The 17,838-nt window shown below is 36.2% G+C and overlaps 1 protein-coding gene across 1 annotated transcript; it reads left to right on the top strand.

Moving 5' to 3' along the window:
• The first annotated feature begins 10,349 nt into the window (after positions 1–10,349).
• On the top strand, positions 10,350–13,963 carry LOC130075345 (protein translocase subunit SecA-like). The gene has a single exon (XM_056239956.1). It carries the CDS (start codon positions 10,352–10,354, stop codon positions 13,961–13,963), a length of 3,612 nt encoding a protein of 1,203 aa, XP_056095931.1. The 5' UTR covers positions 10,350–10,351.
• Positions 13,964–17,838: the final 3,875 nt, after the last annotated feature.

Genomic DNA, 17,838 nt, shown 5'->3' on the forward strand with positions numbered 1-17,838 from the left:
CTCTCTTATTCAATTATTTCTAGTAACAATTATGAATTTCTAGTAACAATTATGATTATAGAGCTCTCTGATTCAATTATTTTTAGTATCAATTATGATTATAAAGCTCTCTAATTCAATTATTTCTATAACAATTATGAATTTCTAGTAACAATTATAATTATAAAGCTCTCTTATTCAATTATTTCTAGTAACAATTATGAATTTCTAGTAACAATTATGATTAAAGATCTCTCTAATTCAATTATTTCTAGTATCAGTTATGATTATAAAGCTCTCTAATTCAATTATTTCTAGTAACAATTATGAATTTCTAGTAACAATTATGATTATAAAGCTCTCTTATTCAATTATTACTAGTATCAATTATGATTAGAGAGCTCTACAAATGAATTTTTACTATTCATAACATTTTTACTGTGTGTCAATTCCTAAAATGTAATTTCCATCACAGAATGCTCTTGAACACAACGCATAATTTGAGATGTGGTGGAAATCGCATTATTATAGACAACTCTTTATTATCATATGCATGCACATAAGACACATATCGGTACAAACTTAATGCCAGGAAGTATTTATAACGAATTAATCAGGAATCTCAAGCGTTGGAGGAATCAGAGGCCAGAAGGAAATATGTGAGTTGACCTTTCATGACCCCAGTGTTTCCTGTGGCAGACAGGAAGTGATGTGTGACTGCTGAATAAGCTTCCTCAGTGTAGAGGACAAATATGTTATACATTAACATTTGGAAGTGTTTGGAATTTGTTTTTTGACATTTTCCAAGAGCTAGAAATCTGCAATGCATGAACTAATCCAAAGACATTGGCAGCTTGAACCTCCTAGTTAATGTTTCTTCATAACACAATTATGCATGCTTTTATGGAAAGTGATACTAAGTTATACATTTTGTGCGTTCCCTGCACTCTAAAAATGCTGGGTTTGGGTCAAATATGGACAAACCCAGCCGTTGGGTTACATTTTTTAATTACATTTTTAACCCAACGTTTGTCCATATTTGACCCAAAGTTGGGTTACAACAATCCAGCATTTTTTAACGTTGCAAGCGTCGTGCATCATTTGAGCTACAGCACTGTAAAAATGATTAAACTAAACATTTGAGTTAATACTAAGAGGTTTTGTATTAACTTAAAGTTTTAGTTTCAATTAACTAAAAATGGTAATGCACCCCGGTTACTTATGTTGGGTTATTTTAAGCCATGTTTGGGTCAAATATGGACAAACACAACTGTTGGTGTAAATTAACGTCCCCTTGTGGTGAAAATCCAACTTTTAAAGTTGTTTCTATATTGTGTTTTTAATATGCTTTAAGACACACCATGTGTAAGTTCATAAGTCGACAGCATTGCTGAGTATTTTCTGCTTAAAACTGCAGTGAACCAAAGACAGTCTCAAAAACACGGTTTGAAATCGCTGGTGTTTCTGACGTCACAAACGACCTTGTAACCAATCAGATCAACGTGTGATAGTCATCCAGTGGATCTCTGAGCTGAGTGAGTGAGTGGAGGCGGGGCTCATTTGCATATTCATAGAACCACGTATACTAAATGAAGCAAGGGTGTCGGGTTACATTCAAGATATTTTAAGGCATGAAGATTTTTTTCAAGGAAAAAGCATTTAAATATGTCATTTTGGTGATTAAAGATGAGTTTTAAGTGATAAAATTACTGACTACAGGGGGACTTTAAAATGTTTAAACCTATGGGTTGATTTAAACCAATGATTGTCATTTTTTGTCCATATTTGACCCAAACATGGATTGGAACAACCCAGCATTTTTTAGAGTTTTTAAAGTTGAAACAACAATTTATTTATTTTTTATAGTTTTTTATATACATTTTTATTTTTCAAAAATCTACCAAATTTAATTTTTTTATATTAGTGAAATCTAAAACTGATGGAGAGTGGACCATGAAATTGAACCTAAACCTAAAGTGTTTGTTTATTCGTTTATTGCTTTGTCATTAGTTTTAACATGTTTATTTTGGTCTTAATAAGGCGTGGAGTGTGAAGTGTGTGAGGAAGATTCTGCGATGGTTGAGAGATTGTTAACGAGGTGAGTCACAACACTTACCATGGTAACATGCAAATGAAGGCTGGATTTAGATTCCGTCACATGACTCAATGCAAAACTGCGACCACAGAGTTTCTCACAGAGGATGAAAGAGAAAATGACTTGAAATGTGTGTCATATTTACTATAAACTTTCATTGTTCCATCATACTTTATGATTAAAAGTTAAATTTTGTATATCCCATAATGCAAATCAGATCACAGTTATTTCTTCTTGGCAGCAATGAGATTAAATTAAGAGCAAGTTATTACTTTTGTGTAAACGTCTCAGACAAATTTCCTTGTTTTGTCCTTTATTAAGAGAAATAAATATAGGCCTATATAAAGTGAAATATTATTTCACATGCTTCTTTAAAAAATGGAAAGAATGAAAAGAGGGTACATAACCATACATTGTTGAATAAGCACAAACATTCCTTTTTGTATGAAAGTATTAAACGAACAGCAGTTGTTTAAATTTCTTTACTGGTTTAAGATTTTGACATTTTATCTATGTATATTTTAACCTCCTTCTCAAGCACTTTAAAAAGAAACTTGCCATTTGTGAATTTGCATTTGTGATTATGTAATTTGCATAAAAAGAAAATAGAATCTATAGTGAAACCAACATCCTTTGAGAATCATCCTTAATATAGTAATAACCTAAAATCACCTTTATACTTATAGGATAAGAGAAATGAACATTAAAATATTCTCAACAATAAAACTCTCAACATCTTTCCAGCAATGATGGGTATTATTGTTATATGTTCTCCTTATTTGTCAAATGGACTTTTATTATACTTCCGGTTTCCTGTTCTGTCTGCCATCTTTGTAGTCCTTTTGTAGTTTTCATGATCGTTTGTGTCTTGTTGTTAAACTTGTGTATTTATAGCCCTTGGGGTTCTCTTGTTGCTTTGTCAGTTGTTGTTTGCACGTGTTTCTGTTCCTGGTTATTTGTTTATTTTGTTTCGTCCAGTAAATACTCCTTGCAGTGAGAATCGAGATCCTCTCCTTCTCTTCAGCTGCCAGCTTCAGGCAACTTGTAGGGCTGTGCAATTTATTGAATTTCAATTTCGATTTCGATTTTGGCTCCCAACGATCAGCAAAATAGTACAATCGAGTAAAAACGATTATTTTGTCATGTTCTGTTTTGCAAGAACACTCTTATTTTGTCTTGTGTTTTGAATGACACGCGCACGCGCACATCCGCCACTCTCTCCGCTTGAACGTTTAAACTGATAAGACTTAAAAAGAAGGGAAAATTATCAACTTTAGTTGGCAGGACCATGATTTGCTCTTCTTCTACAGTTCACATCTGTGTTCCTCCGGACAGACACTAGAGGGTGTCGTATGCATATACCGGTACTCATGTGTGCTCATGTTTTACTCATCTGCATATTTTACATGTAGGCCTATATATAGCATTTGCATTTCTCTGAAACTTCACAATCATGAAGATTTTTTTTTTTTTGCAGTTTATTTTTAATTAAATGGTCTGGATGGACTGTCGCACACTCCTGAAAACTCTCTTTTCTCTCTCTTTCTTTTAAATTACCCCATCTAGATTGTACCCCAAAAAGTTGTCATATGTTCAGGCCAGAGAAAACCCTTGTAGTACATACTTTACTAACAGTCGTGAGGCAAGTTTCTGTATGCAATTTCGCTCTTTTTCACTTCCAAAAACTGTACATTAAACAGTAGCATGAAAATGTCTAGATCCAGGCTATTACAGCTATTATAGAGTAAGGGAACGTACTTATACTTACAGGTTTATATAGTAGAATTTACAGTTTACCGATAAATTTACAATATTTTCTTTACAGTAGCCGTTCACCAGTTATTGTGTATATGATATCACTGCACAGAACCCATAGAGAACAATTATTAACCTTAGTTTCCACAACATAACTACCGTAGATCAACTACTAGAATAATCACACTTAATCGCATCCAAAATAAATATTTGTGTTTACATAGGCTAATATATGTGTGTGCACTGTGCATAATTATTATATATAATACACACGTGCTTGTATATATTTAAGAAATATTTGCATGTATATATTGTATTGATATTTATATATAATTTATATTATATATAAATATTTTATATATTAATAATAAAAAATATATATATATATACATGCATGTGTATATTTATATATACAAAATAATTATACACAGTGCACACACATACACTCACCGGCCACTTTATTAGGTACACCTGTCCAACTGCTCGTTCACACTTAATTTCTAAGCAGCCAATCACATGGCGGCAACTCAGTGCATTTAGGCATGTAGACATGGTCAAGACAATCTCCTGCAGTTCAACCCGAGCATCAGTATGGGGAAGAAAGTTGATTTGAGTGACTTTGAACGTTGCATGATTGTTGGTGCCAGAAGGGCTGGTCTGAGTATTTCAGAAACTGCTAATCTACTGGGATTTTCACGCACAACCATCTCTAGGGTTTACAGAGAATGGTCCGAAAAAGAAAAAACATCCAGTGAGCGGCAGTTCTGTGGGCGGAAATGCCTTGTTGATGCCAGAGGTCAGAGGAGAATGGCCAGACTGGTTCGAGCTGATAGAAGGGCAACAGTGACTGAAATAACCACTCGTTACAACCGAGGTATGCAGCAAAGCATTTGTGAAGCCACAACACGCACAACCTTGAGGCGGATGGGCTACAACAGCAGAAGACTCCACCGGGTACCACTCATCTCCACTACAAATAGGAAAAAGAGGCTACAATTTGCAAGAGCTCACCAAAATTGAACAGTTGAAGACTGGAAAAATGTTGCCTGGTCTGATGAGTCTCGATTTCTGTTGAGACATTCAGATGTTAGAGTCAGAATTTGGCGTAAACAGAATGAGAACATGGAACCATCATGCCTTGTTACCACTGTGCAGGCTGGTGGTGGTGGTGTAATGGTGTGGGGGATGTTTTCCTGGCACACTTTAGGCCCCTTAGTGCCAATTGGGCATCGTTTAAATGCCACGGCCTACCTGAGCATTGTTTCTGACCATGTCCATCCCTTTATGGCCACCATGTACCCATCCTCTGATGGCTACTTCCACCATGTCACAAAGCTCTAATCATTTCAAATTGGTTTCTTGAACATGACAATGAGTTCACTGTACTAAAATGGCCTCCACAGTCACCAGATCTCAACCCAATAGAGCATCTTTGGGATGTGGTGGAACGGGAGATTCGCATCATGGATGTGCAGCCGACAAATCTGCGGCAACTGTGTGATGCCATCATGTCAATATGGACCAAACTCCCTGAGGAATGCTTCCAGCACCTTGTTGAATCTATGCCACGAAGAATTGAGGCAGTTCTGAAGGCAAAAGGGGGTCCAACCCGTTACTAGCATGGGGTACCTAATAAAGTGGCCGGTGAGTGTATATTAAACACAAACTTTTATTTTGGACGTGATTAATCGCAATTAATCGTTGCACAGCACAAAAAATCATATTTACATGTTTGTGTTCTTATCTCTCATAATTCATTACAGAGTGTTTAATAACGTGACAGAACATCATAAGTTCTGCTCGTTATCACTGGATCGATTTCTGTCTCAGTCTCAGAAGTCAAACTCTATTCAAAGACTCAATTAAAGATCATTATAAGACAGACAGACAGTGAAGGTAAATAATAAATAATACATGATGTTCAGTGTGTCTGCAAAGGTCCGCACATTAACATTACAGACCATGATTCGCATGAGAAATTATTTAACAATGCAATTTCAGTCAACAGTTGTTAAAATAACCATTTGTCTTAAAGGGAAAAACATTTAAAAAAAATCGAAAGACCCCCCCGCACACACACACTCACACACACACTACAAATTTGTTCAGTGGATTTTAAAGGTTCTTCAATGCCAATAAAGGACCTTTATTTTAAGCACTATAATTTAATCCATTTTCCGTTTAAGTGTACAGTAATGTTACATCTGCAGCGTGAGCATATACTTGCATGTTAGCTGTCATTTTTATTGCATCTTCCCTCCCAATAGAATCACTAAAAATACAACATGCAGCAGCAGCAAAACCAGCCTTTCTTATGCTGGAATACACGAGTTTGCATCAGATTCTCCTTTAGTTTTTGCCAATTCTACAAATCTAAGAAGTGAACAGTAATGGCTCCCTTAGGCTCTGATTCACACAGTAGTTCCCTTAAAATTAAATTTACTCATTTACTCGCCCTCAAGTTGGTCCAAACCTGTATGAGTTTCTTTCTTCTGCTGAACACAAAAGAAGATATTTTGAAGAATGTCAGTAACTGAACAGTTGATGGACTTCCATAAGTAAAAAAAAAAAATACTATGAAAGTCTGTTAGGTTTCCAACATTCTTCAAAATATGCCAATCTCTATAGAGATACCTATAGGTATGGTGAAGGGTATATGATGATGTGGGATATTTTAATCCTAAAAGGCCAAGAGAACTTTATCAGGATGCATAGTATCCCGGATAATGAAATAACTGGCCTTTAAAAATATAAATCTGCCCCTCTATGGGAGTTTAACACAGGGGTGTCCTGACTTATGACCCCTGTATTTTAAAGAAGAACATTTATTTATTTACGATACATTATTCATTCACAAAGAAAATTGGTGTCCCTAAAGGTTGGATTTTTCCTCATTTTTTAAATTAAGGCATTAAGATCAATTTCCAAAAGATGATTTTTTATTCCTCTTTTTAGTCAACTTTAGCATGTGTGTGTTCACTTATCCACTGTGTATGTGCTTTGAGACATGAGGTAGTTTAACTTCTCTCGTGACGCTTTGTAGACTCAGATCTGGCTTTGAAAGGAGGGTGGGATCTTATGCTTTCAAAGCTAGCGTTAATGTTATATTTCACCCAATAAAAAGAAAAGAACATTTTGGCAAATTTGTAGCTGTACTATTAAACACAGAGCACTGAAGAAACCCCTCAGGAGCTGCAGGTGCAAATGAATGACACACACTCGTTCCACAGCTTCATAATAGCGTCTCTGAGGACGTCGATCCCCTGACAATAACCCGAAAGAGAACGATTTCTCATCCAGAGATGAGAGAGCAGGTAGAGCAGAACGTCTATCTGATACAAGCTCTTAATAAGTCAATTATGTGGGTAATTAAAATGACAAATCTGACCCATTTTACACTGAAAAAAGATCACGTCATGTTCTAGATTCCTGCAAGTTAATGCACGAGGGATATGAGACGTTTTACCTCAAGTACGGGTTATCATTCACAATGTCAAAGGATTTATTACTAGTTCACCCAAAAATGACAATTCTGTCATCATTTACTTACTCGCATGTTGTTCCAAACCTGTATGAATTTCTGTTTAACACAAAAGAAGATATTTTGAAGAATGTTTGAAATATATATGATGCCAGGTGGTTTATGGTACGACTGTCAGTTTTGCTGGTGATTTTCTAAGACAGAAAAGATGTGAGATCTGAGAGAAAGTTATATTATTAGATTCACTAATGTTGGACAAAGGAGCATAGATGTGAAAATGCACTATCCAAACTTAAATGATAGTAATTCCTGAATGCTTTAGGATACTGAATTTAACAGGGTTAAAGCTCACCAAAAATAAAAGTTATCCCTTTATTTACTCGCCCTCAAACCATTCAAGGTGTATGTGACTTTCTCCTTTCAGCCAAACACAATCGGGATATTAAAAAATATCCTGGCTCTTCCAAGCTTTTTAATGGGAGTGAATGGTACGTTCGATTTTGAAGCCCAAAAAAATGCCTCTATCCATCATAAAAAATAATCCATACGACTTCAGGGGTTAATAAGGTCTTCTGAAGCAAAGCCACGTGTTTTTGTAAGAAAAACATCCATATTTAAAACTTTATTAGCTATGAATAAGGCTGCATATGCTGTTTGAAGCAGATTCATAAAAACTGCTACAGGACAAATACTGTAAAACGCTACAGTCCACAAGTTAATTTGTCCCAATTATTATTTTTTCATAAATATTATTCTCAGACTTTTTTATTCATACATTGTGTAAGTTCAATGACATGTGAAAAAGATTTATTACCTGTAGCACAAACTGATTTATTATATGAAACTATCAAAAATGGCTGGGTCGTCTGGGATGCAAATGCAGATTTTCTACCTTTTGACCATAAGATGTCATTTGTGTGGTAAAAAGCTTTGAGTAATTTTTATGTAAATAATTTTTTTTTAAAGTAATGAATTTTATTTTATCATACAGTTGAGGGGAAAACATACCCCCTACCATTATAAGATTATTATTACCCCTATAAGAATCCTATTATAAGAAGATATGATACGATTCTTGAAAATCATGTGATGTAGTCAAAGAGAAACTAAACCGAGCAGAAAATGACCTAACCAAAGAATTCCTGCATTCTGTATGATTATGATGATAACAGAAAAATATTTGATTATACAATGTGACGGCGAGCAGTTGAGAAGACTGAATCAATGTAAATGAACCATTGTATTTTAGGGCTCCCAAACTTTAGTACTCTGACAATACCGTTCGATAAGTAAATATTCTTGAAATGACCAAGTATGTAATTATTTTTGGTATTAATATTCCTCAAGCAAAAAGAGTCTAAGTGTCTTAAAACACTAAACACTTAAGTATCTACATTACTGTTTAGGCCTAACACAAATGTATTATTTAATAAGAAAAGCTGGCAACAGAAGAATACTTGAGACAAAGAACAAAACATGAGAAAAAGAAACCAGCATGGCAACCAAACCAGTCAGTCAAGGAACACGCCACCACACCACACCACACCTGAAATACAAAGTATACACAAGTAATCTATTGCACCAACACCATTAGGTATTTTCGGTACTTACCAACATTCAAAAGTGAAAGAAATGTTCTTGCAAAAAACTTCATTTAGATTATTGACTACAGACAGCAATGAACATGCAAAACATTCATGCATCACTCTAAAAAATGCTGGGTTGTTTCAACTCAAATTTGGGTCAAATATGGACAAACCCAAATGTTGGGTTAAAAATGTAATTAAATAATTTACAGTTGAAAGTGAAAGTTGAAGTTGGGTTAAAATTCTAAATTACACTTTTAACCCAACATTTGGGTTTGTCCATATTTGACCCAAATTTGGGTTGAAACAACCCAGCGTATTTTAGAGTGATGTACAATCTGTAAACATGCAAATGTTGAATTAGGGCATAACTGATTTTAAATCATGTGCATAGTTTCATAAATTAGCACACAATGCTTTTTCTTAACATAAAACACACAGCTCATGTTCCTTTTAATCACGTGGAGACGATTAATGTTCCGGGAAATTCCAGAGCAGGAGAGCCGTCCTTCTCTTCATATGCAGGTATAAATACTGTACAACTCCCTTTTCTGCAAACAACTGAAGAAGAGTTTTGTGGTGACAACTCTTGAATGTCTTTATGTAAGTACAAAAAATAAATGCTTTCTTAGAGGAAAAAAAATCTGAAAAAATATTTTGAGAATGCAATTTTATTGTTGTAGTTACATTAAATATAATGTATTTTATCTTGAGATAAAATACATTATATTATAGAAATATTATTATATAAATACATAATATTATAAAAATGTAAAAATACATTATATTATATAATACATTTTATTATATACACTACCGTTCAAAAGTTTGGGGTCGGTACGATTTTAAATACTTTTAAAAGAATTCTCTTCTGCTAACCATGGCTGCGCTTATTTGATTAAAAATACAACAAAAATCAGTTATAGTATTAAATATTATTCCAGTGTAAATCAGCTGTTTTCTGTGTGAATATATAGTAAAGTGTAATTTATTCCTGTGATCAAAGCTGAATTTTCAGCATCACCAGTGTCAGTGTCTTCAGTGTCAAATGATCCTTCACAAATCAGTATAATATGAGGATTTGATGCTCAAGAAACATTTATTATTATTATCAATGTTGAAACAGTTGTTGGTCTGTCAGTTGTAAAGTTTTTTTAGGATTCTTTGATGAATAGGAAGTTCAAAAGACTTTTGTAACATTATAAATGTCTTTACTGTCACTTTCGATCAAATTAATTATTCCTTGATAAATAAAAGTATTGATTTCTTTCCTACAAAAAATAAAAATTAAATTCTCACTGACCCCAAACTTTAGTTTACGGTAGTGTATATTTTTTGTAATTTGTTTGCTTGGACAAGTGAGTTGAGCAGAAATTTAACTTATTTCTATGTGGATTTTTTAAACCACAGATCGAGATTGGGAAAAATTATTTACAAGAATTTACAGTTTTGAAAATGGCAGCATCTGAAAACCTGCTGTCAGCGCGACTGCTTTCCCTGCTTAAGAGCGGACAGTGGGAAAAAGAAGATGCTGTCAACTTGTTTAAAGCCCTCGTGGAGCAATTTCATGGCATGAATGATGATTTTAACACATGGATGATGAAAATCCTTCATCAAGTGGAAATTCACAAAATCAGAGCATCGGATTTGACTTTCCTACATGATGCTAAAGTCCCTCAGTTTGTGGATAATATTGAGGCCAAAATTAACATCATAACCAAAAACACTGATGAGAAATCATTGGATGAGATTTTGAAGGAAATCTGTGAACATGCAGATATTGATGAAGAAATGATGGCACAAGTGACTGATATTGTGTCCTTTGAATCTACATGTCCACCAAACCTACAAGGAATAAGAGAAATGTTGTTAACGCTCTGCAATGCAGTAGAAAAAACAATGAAGTTTAAACCTCGAGTGACTCAGACGGTGAGCTGGTGCGTTCTCGTTCTTTCTAAATCGAGTCGTCTGGTTCAGGTTGGGACAGGAGAAGGAAAGTCGTGCATCGTGGCAATGTTCGCAGCGTATCAGGTCATGATGGGAAAAACCCCTGATATCATCTCTAGTTCTCCTGTACTTGCTGAAAGAGATGCCGAGGAATGGTCTGGATTTTATAAGGCACTAGATATAACCGTTGACGTCAACACCAATAAATCGGAAAGCGAGCTGAAGAAGTGCTATGAATGTAATGTGGTTTATGGTACGACTGTCAGTTTTGCTGGGGATTTTCTGAGACAACGCTTCCAAAGAAAAGAAGTGAGACCTGAGAGGAAGTTTCAGTGTGTTATAGTGGACGAGGTGGACTCACTAATGTTGGATAAAGGTGTTGAAGTGGTCTACTTGAGCAGCGAGATCCCACTAATGCAATCTTTCAATGGGATACTGTCTAAAATTTGGTTAATCATCAACGAGTTGAAATGTTTAAACACTGGAGAGATTTTAGGACCCGTTCAGCTCTTCTCTCAAGTTCTGTCTGAGATAATACATGAAAATAAAAACATTGATCAACTCAGTATTGTGCGGATGGCTGTGGACGCAGGAGTTATGCCTATACAATCCTCAAAGCAAATGGAAGAAAACATGACAAATGTTTTAAAATGCCTGGATGATGCAAGTTTTGTGGAAAAGGTGGCATTTTTAACCATGTTTGTGAAAAAGTTCCCTGAGTATTTCTTCAAATTATACCGGGAGCAGCCTGATGGAAATTTACAGAAAATGAAAGAGATTAATCCAACGGATACAAATAATAGACAAGAAATATCAATAATTCTCCTGGAATGTGGAAAATGTCGTGTTGTGCACTTTGAGGAGGACGGTTCTCTAGAGCCGTCATTGAGGAATCGGATTAAAAAGGCTTATCAGTCCGAATCAGCAAACGAACTAAATGAATCTCGTATCCCAGGCCTTGAAGATCTCATTCATGGCAAGATGAAAACGTGGATTGCAAGTGCTCTGCTAGCCACAAAACTGACTCTGGGACACGAATACGTCCTTCATGGAGATGGAGTCGCTCCGGTTGATTTCAGCTCCACCGGTGTTGTGCAGAACAACATGAGTTGGGGGGAAGGACTTCAGCAGTTTCTGGAGATGAAACACCAAACTAAACTGTCCAACATGACGCTAATAACAAACTTCATGTCTAACGTGGGTTTATTCAATAAATACCCAAACCAGATCTACGGGATCACGGGAACCTTGGGGGAAAAAACAGAGCTTGACATATTAAAGAAGCTTTACAAAGGCATTGAAACCTGTACGATTCCCTCATTCAAGCGAAGGAAACTTTATGAGCTGGAAGGCATGGTTGTTCCTGAAGAGAATGAGTGGATTATGATGGTCTGTGATGTTGTTAAGCATCAAGTGTCTTCCACAGTCTATCGAGGTCCACGAGCAGCTCTCGTCATCTGTGAAACTATCAACCGTGCGGAAATGTTTCATAGCGCCCTTTCAAAAACCATCTCAAAAGACAAACTAAAACTCTATGTGAATAACAACATGGACAACTCTAGAATAACAGATTCAGTCATTCAAGCCGGGGACGTCATCATTGCAACTAATCTAGCAGGTCGAGGTACAGATCTAAAGGTCTGTGAAAGTGCAAATGAGGCAGGAGGTTTGTTCGTGATGCAAACCTTCTTACCTCTGAACGTCCGTGTTGAACAGCAAGCCTTCGGACGAACGGCTCGCCAAGGGACTCCAGGATCTGCTCAAATCATCATGTGCACCAGTCATTTCTCTGACTCGGTCAAACTACTGATGGGTGAAAACACATCTCTCACCAACTCACTCGACCGTCTGAATGACTTCTCAAAGCAGATGTCACACAAAAGTGTGTTTGAGGAAGCGGTTCAATGCTACCTGGAAAACCACAGCTCTCAAAATCATGAGACTATGGTTTCAGCCCTAGCTGACCTCTTAACCATACATTCAAGTGATCTGGAAAAGGCAAAAGATGCCAGAAATGCCGGGGTGAATAAAAGACTCTCTGGGTTTCTTGAAAAAGACATTCCAGAAATCATAAAAAAGGAAGAGCTTTTTTCCGTTTACCTTGATGTTTTGGACAAGGTTTATGAGGATGATGTTTTCTCTGACCAGCGGGATGTTATTGTGTCCTCTCTTCATGAGTGTTGGGGTTTGTGGCTCCTGATGTATTTCAGTGAGGAAAATCCCACTGAGAAAAGCCTAGCCTTGTTGAAGGACCAGCTGAAGGCGGACTTGTCGAGTGCAAAGCAGAAACTTTTGAGCAAACAGTCCCCGTCCTCCATGGTCTACTATTACATCAGGTCTGGAAACAATCTCCGTGAGAAGGGTTGCCTTGCAGAGAGCATTGAGATGTACACCAAAGCTTTGGAGGACGGTGCATCTGGAGAGATCATTCCTCTTTATAATCGTGCACTGGCTACTCTTATGAAGAAGGATGCTGGTTATATTACTAAATCATTGGCTGATCTGGAAAAGGCTGAAAAGGCAATTGATTCATACAAGTCACATCTGGCATGTATTCATGCTTGTGTGAAATCATCAAGACAAGAGCAGACAACAACAGAAGGCGACTCTTTGCTCACCAAACAGTTTCTCCTGAAGTGTAAGATTGTAGACCAACTCAAGATGAACATTCAAGATGCTGTGATGAAGTTAAAGAGGGCTGAAAGCAGAGGAGGAGAAGTGAAACTGACTGAAAAACATACCATTTTTCTAAACAAGGACACTTTGAAGAAGGCTATAAGCAGAAGAGATATGAGTCTGCCTGAAGCACTTGCCCTTTCTGCGATAGATGACTTTATAAAGAGGGCTGAAATCAGACGAGGAGATGTGAACTTGGCTGAAAAATTTGCACTGCTTTGCACAGAAGACGAAAGGAAAAGGGCTGAAAGCAGAGGAGAAGACGTGAACCTGGCCGAAAGACTTACTCTTTTGCTGTTAAAAGACTCTATTCACAGTTCTATACGAATTCTCGGAGAGATGCTAATGGAATTTGAATCTGTCATGTCATTGGGTCTGGACACCATTTTCTTTTTGGACACCACATTTTCTTTCACGGGCTTTTTGTCAAGGATATTTAGATAATAAGATATGACGTTTAGGCCCCGTCCACATTACTACGTTTTAGTTTAGAAACGGAGACCTTTTGCTACGTTTGCACCTCCCGTCCAGACTAAAACGGCAAAAACGAAGACCTTAAGGCCACGTTTACACGAGAACGATTCCGGGTGAAAACGTAAAAATATTTTATCGGATGTGCCTTTTGTTTACACGCCAACGGCGTTTTGGGGGCTTAAAAACGCAAAAAAGTGAAACCACCCTCCAGAGTGCAAATCTTAAAAACGCTCCACCGTCGCGTTCCCGTCTAAACGGTAAAAAAACCCGCAAATCTGCTCACGGTGGCTCTCGTCGCGTACGCGTTTACGTCACATGCATGCGCCAGTACAGGAAAATAACAACCAACATGTCAGATTATTTCCATACGTCGGACCTTCAAGTTGCCCTACAGCTCTGAAAAACATACAAGAGTCTTTTCAACAGTTGTACAAAATATTCTCAGATATTGGTGTTGTTGTGTGGCAGTGCTTCACATTGCCACCTAGCTGCCTGGAGTGCACACTACATCGAATTTCACACACTTTTGTGTCACCATATGCACGCGGATTTCCCAACCATAACGCTCGTCTAAACGAAGAATAAAAAGTGATAACGCAACGCCACTTTTGCGTTTTCTCTTCAGATCGTGTCCGTGTAAACATAGCCTAAAACGGAGAAGTTAAAGGAGAACTCCGGCGCAAAATGAACCTTTGGTCTAATTACACATTGTTGCCTAGTCAACCGTTATCTGAGATTTGTTTTCATGATTATCGAATGTAAATAGTTTTATCTCTAAGAACAGTTTAGCCTATAAAGCTAGTATAACGCTAGTATATTGGGCATGGAGTAATGACAAATAAAAATCGCTGGTTAATACCACTAACAAGGCTCAAAATAGCCCCACACTAACACGGTAGCACAATGAGGGTCCCTACCTTCAAACCGAAGCATTGAGAACTTTGTCAGTGTCCAGACAGTTTAATAAGAAGATATTTTAAACATACAGTCAACTTCGCGTATACAGGCAGAAGCCATCTTTGAAAAACAGTCTCTCCCAGTTGATCTACGAACGCCGATCCAAGTGCGCTGGTGAGAATGTGAACGAGCTATGAGTTGTGATAAGGTGAGCGCGAACAGCAGGCTTGGATCGGCGTTCCGTTCGTAGATATGAAACTTGAAACTTACAAGATATTCTAATAGTATGATGACCTCTTATATGTCAAGGACAATTTGATTTCTCAATTTATGACCCCTTTAGGTTTTTCATTGAAATAACTATGTTTCTTAGTTTTTTTCATATAAGTTATAGGCCTATACATTAGATTTTATGTTACAATCTTGTTTTGTAAATGAATGTGTAATTATCTTGATGGTGTTTCGTATCTGTGTAGCCTACACCTAGCTATATATATATTTTAGGATTTACCTCAGCTTGTGAAAGAGCTACTTGTAATGAACTTGATTCTTCGTTTTGGTTTTCCCTTTAACATTAGTGGTTGTCACTATATTATAAAATAAAATTATTAAATACATTTTCATTTGGTATATTAACATTATTCCAGTTAATAAAATATAAAAAATAATCTGCAAATTGAAGTTCAGTCTGTAAAACTTAAAAATACCATTTCTACCATAGGCCTATTTTTATGGTTTAGGCTTAGCAACCACAGCTACTATGTAGTTTCTTTAAGTGGATTTAAGTTTCGCTCACAGCAGAATACATCATATTGTGTCAAAGATGCATGAATTCTCCTGTGGCTGACAGGATATTCATAAACTCCTGCATCATCTTGAGAGCATTCCTCATCAGCTGGAGTGAGAGATAGTCGGCATGTTTAGCGAGCGCGATACAAATACCGCGCAGTCTGTTGAAAGTTTAAAATGGAGTTGTAATATGATACTGTACCAAAGCGGAGATTTGATGCTAGATTTTAGCTGTAAAGGCAGACGGGACTGCGGGTCCGTATCTCAGTCAGAGCCCAGGGGGGATTCACTCTGAGCCAAAAATACTTTATGACAGCAGCAATTCCTTTGTGCTTTCCATATGACCGTAGCAGATTTACAGTGCTGGACCCGGAGGACAATACACACACACACACACACACTCAAACAGGCGCACACATCTTTGTGGGGACTCTCCATAGGCGTAATGGTTTTTATACTGTACAAACTGTATATTCTGTCCCCTTACACTAACCCTACCCCTAAACCTACCCATCACACACAACTTTCTGCATTTTTACATTTTCAAAAAACATTACTTAGTATGATTTATACGCTGTTTTCCTCATGGGGACCGCTGGCTGGTCCCCACAATGTAGGTGATTTCAGGTTTTACTATACTTGTGGGGTCATTTGGTCCTCACAATGTAATATAAACATGAACACACACACACACACACACAATACAATACCTATACCTGAATTATTGCTTAGAAATCAAATCAGACAGGCAGATATTCCCCAGATAACAGGAAATGTTCTTGGAACTTTAGCAAGGTTCTCTGAAAGTTATGAACAAACGTTCTTCCAGTCAAATTTATAGAATGTTCGTTTATGGTTATCTGTGGTCTTTACTAACATTCTAAAAATGTTTGCACAAAAATGTTAGCTAATTATACATCGGGTTTCACTTTTTTTAAACGTTACTTGTTACAAAACTGGATGTTTTGAACGTCCTGAGAATGTTCAGAAATAACATTTCCATAATTGAACATTATCAAAATGTTCTTAGGACAGTTTTTATTAGCTGGGACATCCAGAAAATTATCATCTTTAATATCATGAAAACACCTTACTGTAAATCAAAGTTTTATAGTCATTATACAGATTTTGAAGGTTAAAACTTGCCCTTCATTGGGTGTTTTTCAGAGTGCGCTTAAAACTTATCTGTTCTCTTTAGCATTTGATAATGCTTTGTAAGTTGTGTATGTCATGTTTGCATTGTTTTTATGTCTTTGTTTTTATTTAATTTTTTATACCTTCTGTACAGCACTTTGGTTCCACTTGTGGTGTTGAAAGTGCTATATAAATAAAGTTGAGTTGAGTTGAGTTGAGTAATGTGTATATACAGTATATATTATATTATATATTATATTATATTATATCATTTAACCTGTAAATTTTCCAATACTAGCTTGGCAATAAGAGTGTTGGGTCTGTTTGCATATTAGAATGAACACATTTTATAGCTAGTAATAAATAAAATTGACAAAATACTTCTGGAGACACTCTCTGCTCTCTGATGAAATCCATATTCCTGCCAATACTGCAAAAAATAAATAAATAAATCTTAAAGAGTATTCTTGTTTTACAGTAATAATATGCAAACATCCTTAAAACAAGATTAATTGAGACACCGTGTAAGATAAGACATATTTATTTACAGTTTACCTGTCTTTTTCTTGTTTTAGGCATGAAGATAAAGATGAAAATGATGATGATGTGATTTGTGTCAAATTTGTTTTGTATACTGTATTTCTATAGGCTACAAATCATTATTTACAAATATGTAATATTAATAATAATGTTATGGTTTTATATTTTGTAGAAGGATACCTTTTCATTTTTCATAGCCTAGTTTACTGAATTTCCTGGAATGCTTATAGCCAATGCATTTTTAAATACAGATGATTTTCCCCCATTAGAAAGTATTTCACATTTCAGAAATATTTTTATCAAATCATTGTCAATAAAAATTATGACAACCTTGTGTGTTAAATCATTTCCCCCTGAAATAACGATTCAAATGTTAAAAATGTTTTAATGAGTTTGTGTCTCTTAAATTAGCTTTCAGTCACTTACCCTCCCTGAGTAAAAGTGTGACAATTAGCCCCGGTTACATGCATGCGCTAATGCCAATC

This window comes from Rhinichthys klamathensis, unplaced genomic scaffold (genome assembly GCF_029890125.1).
Source record: "Rhinichthys klamathensis goyatoka isolate OS25496 unplaced genomic scaffold, OSU_Roscu_1.1 h1tg000575l_1, whole genome shotgun sequence".
Lineage (NCBI taxonomy): Eukaryota > Metazoa > Chordata > Actinopteri > Cypriniformes > Leuciscidae > Rhinichthys > Rhinichthys klamathensis.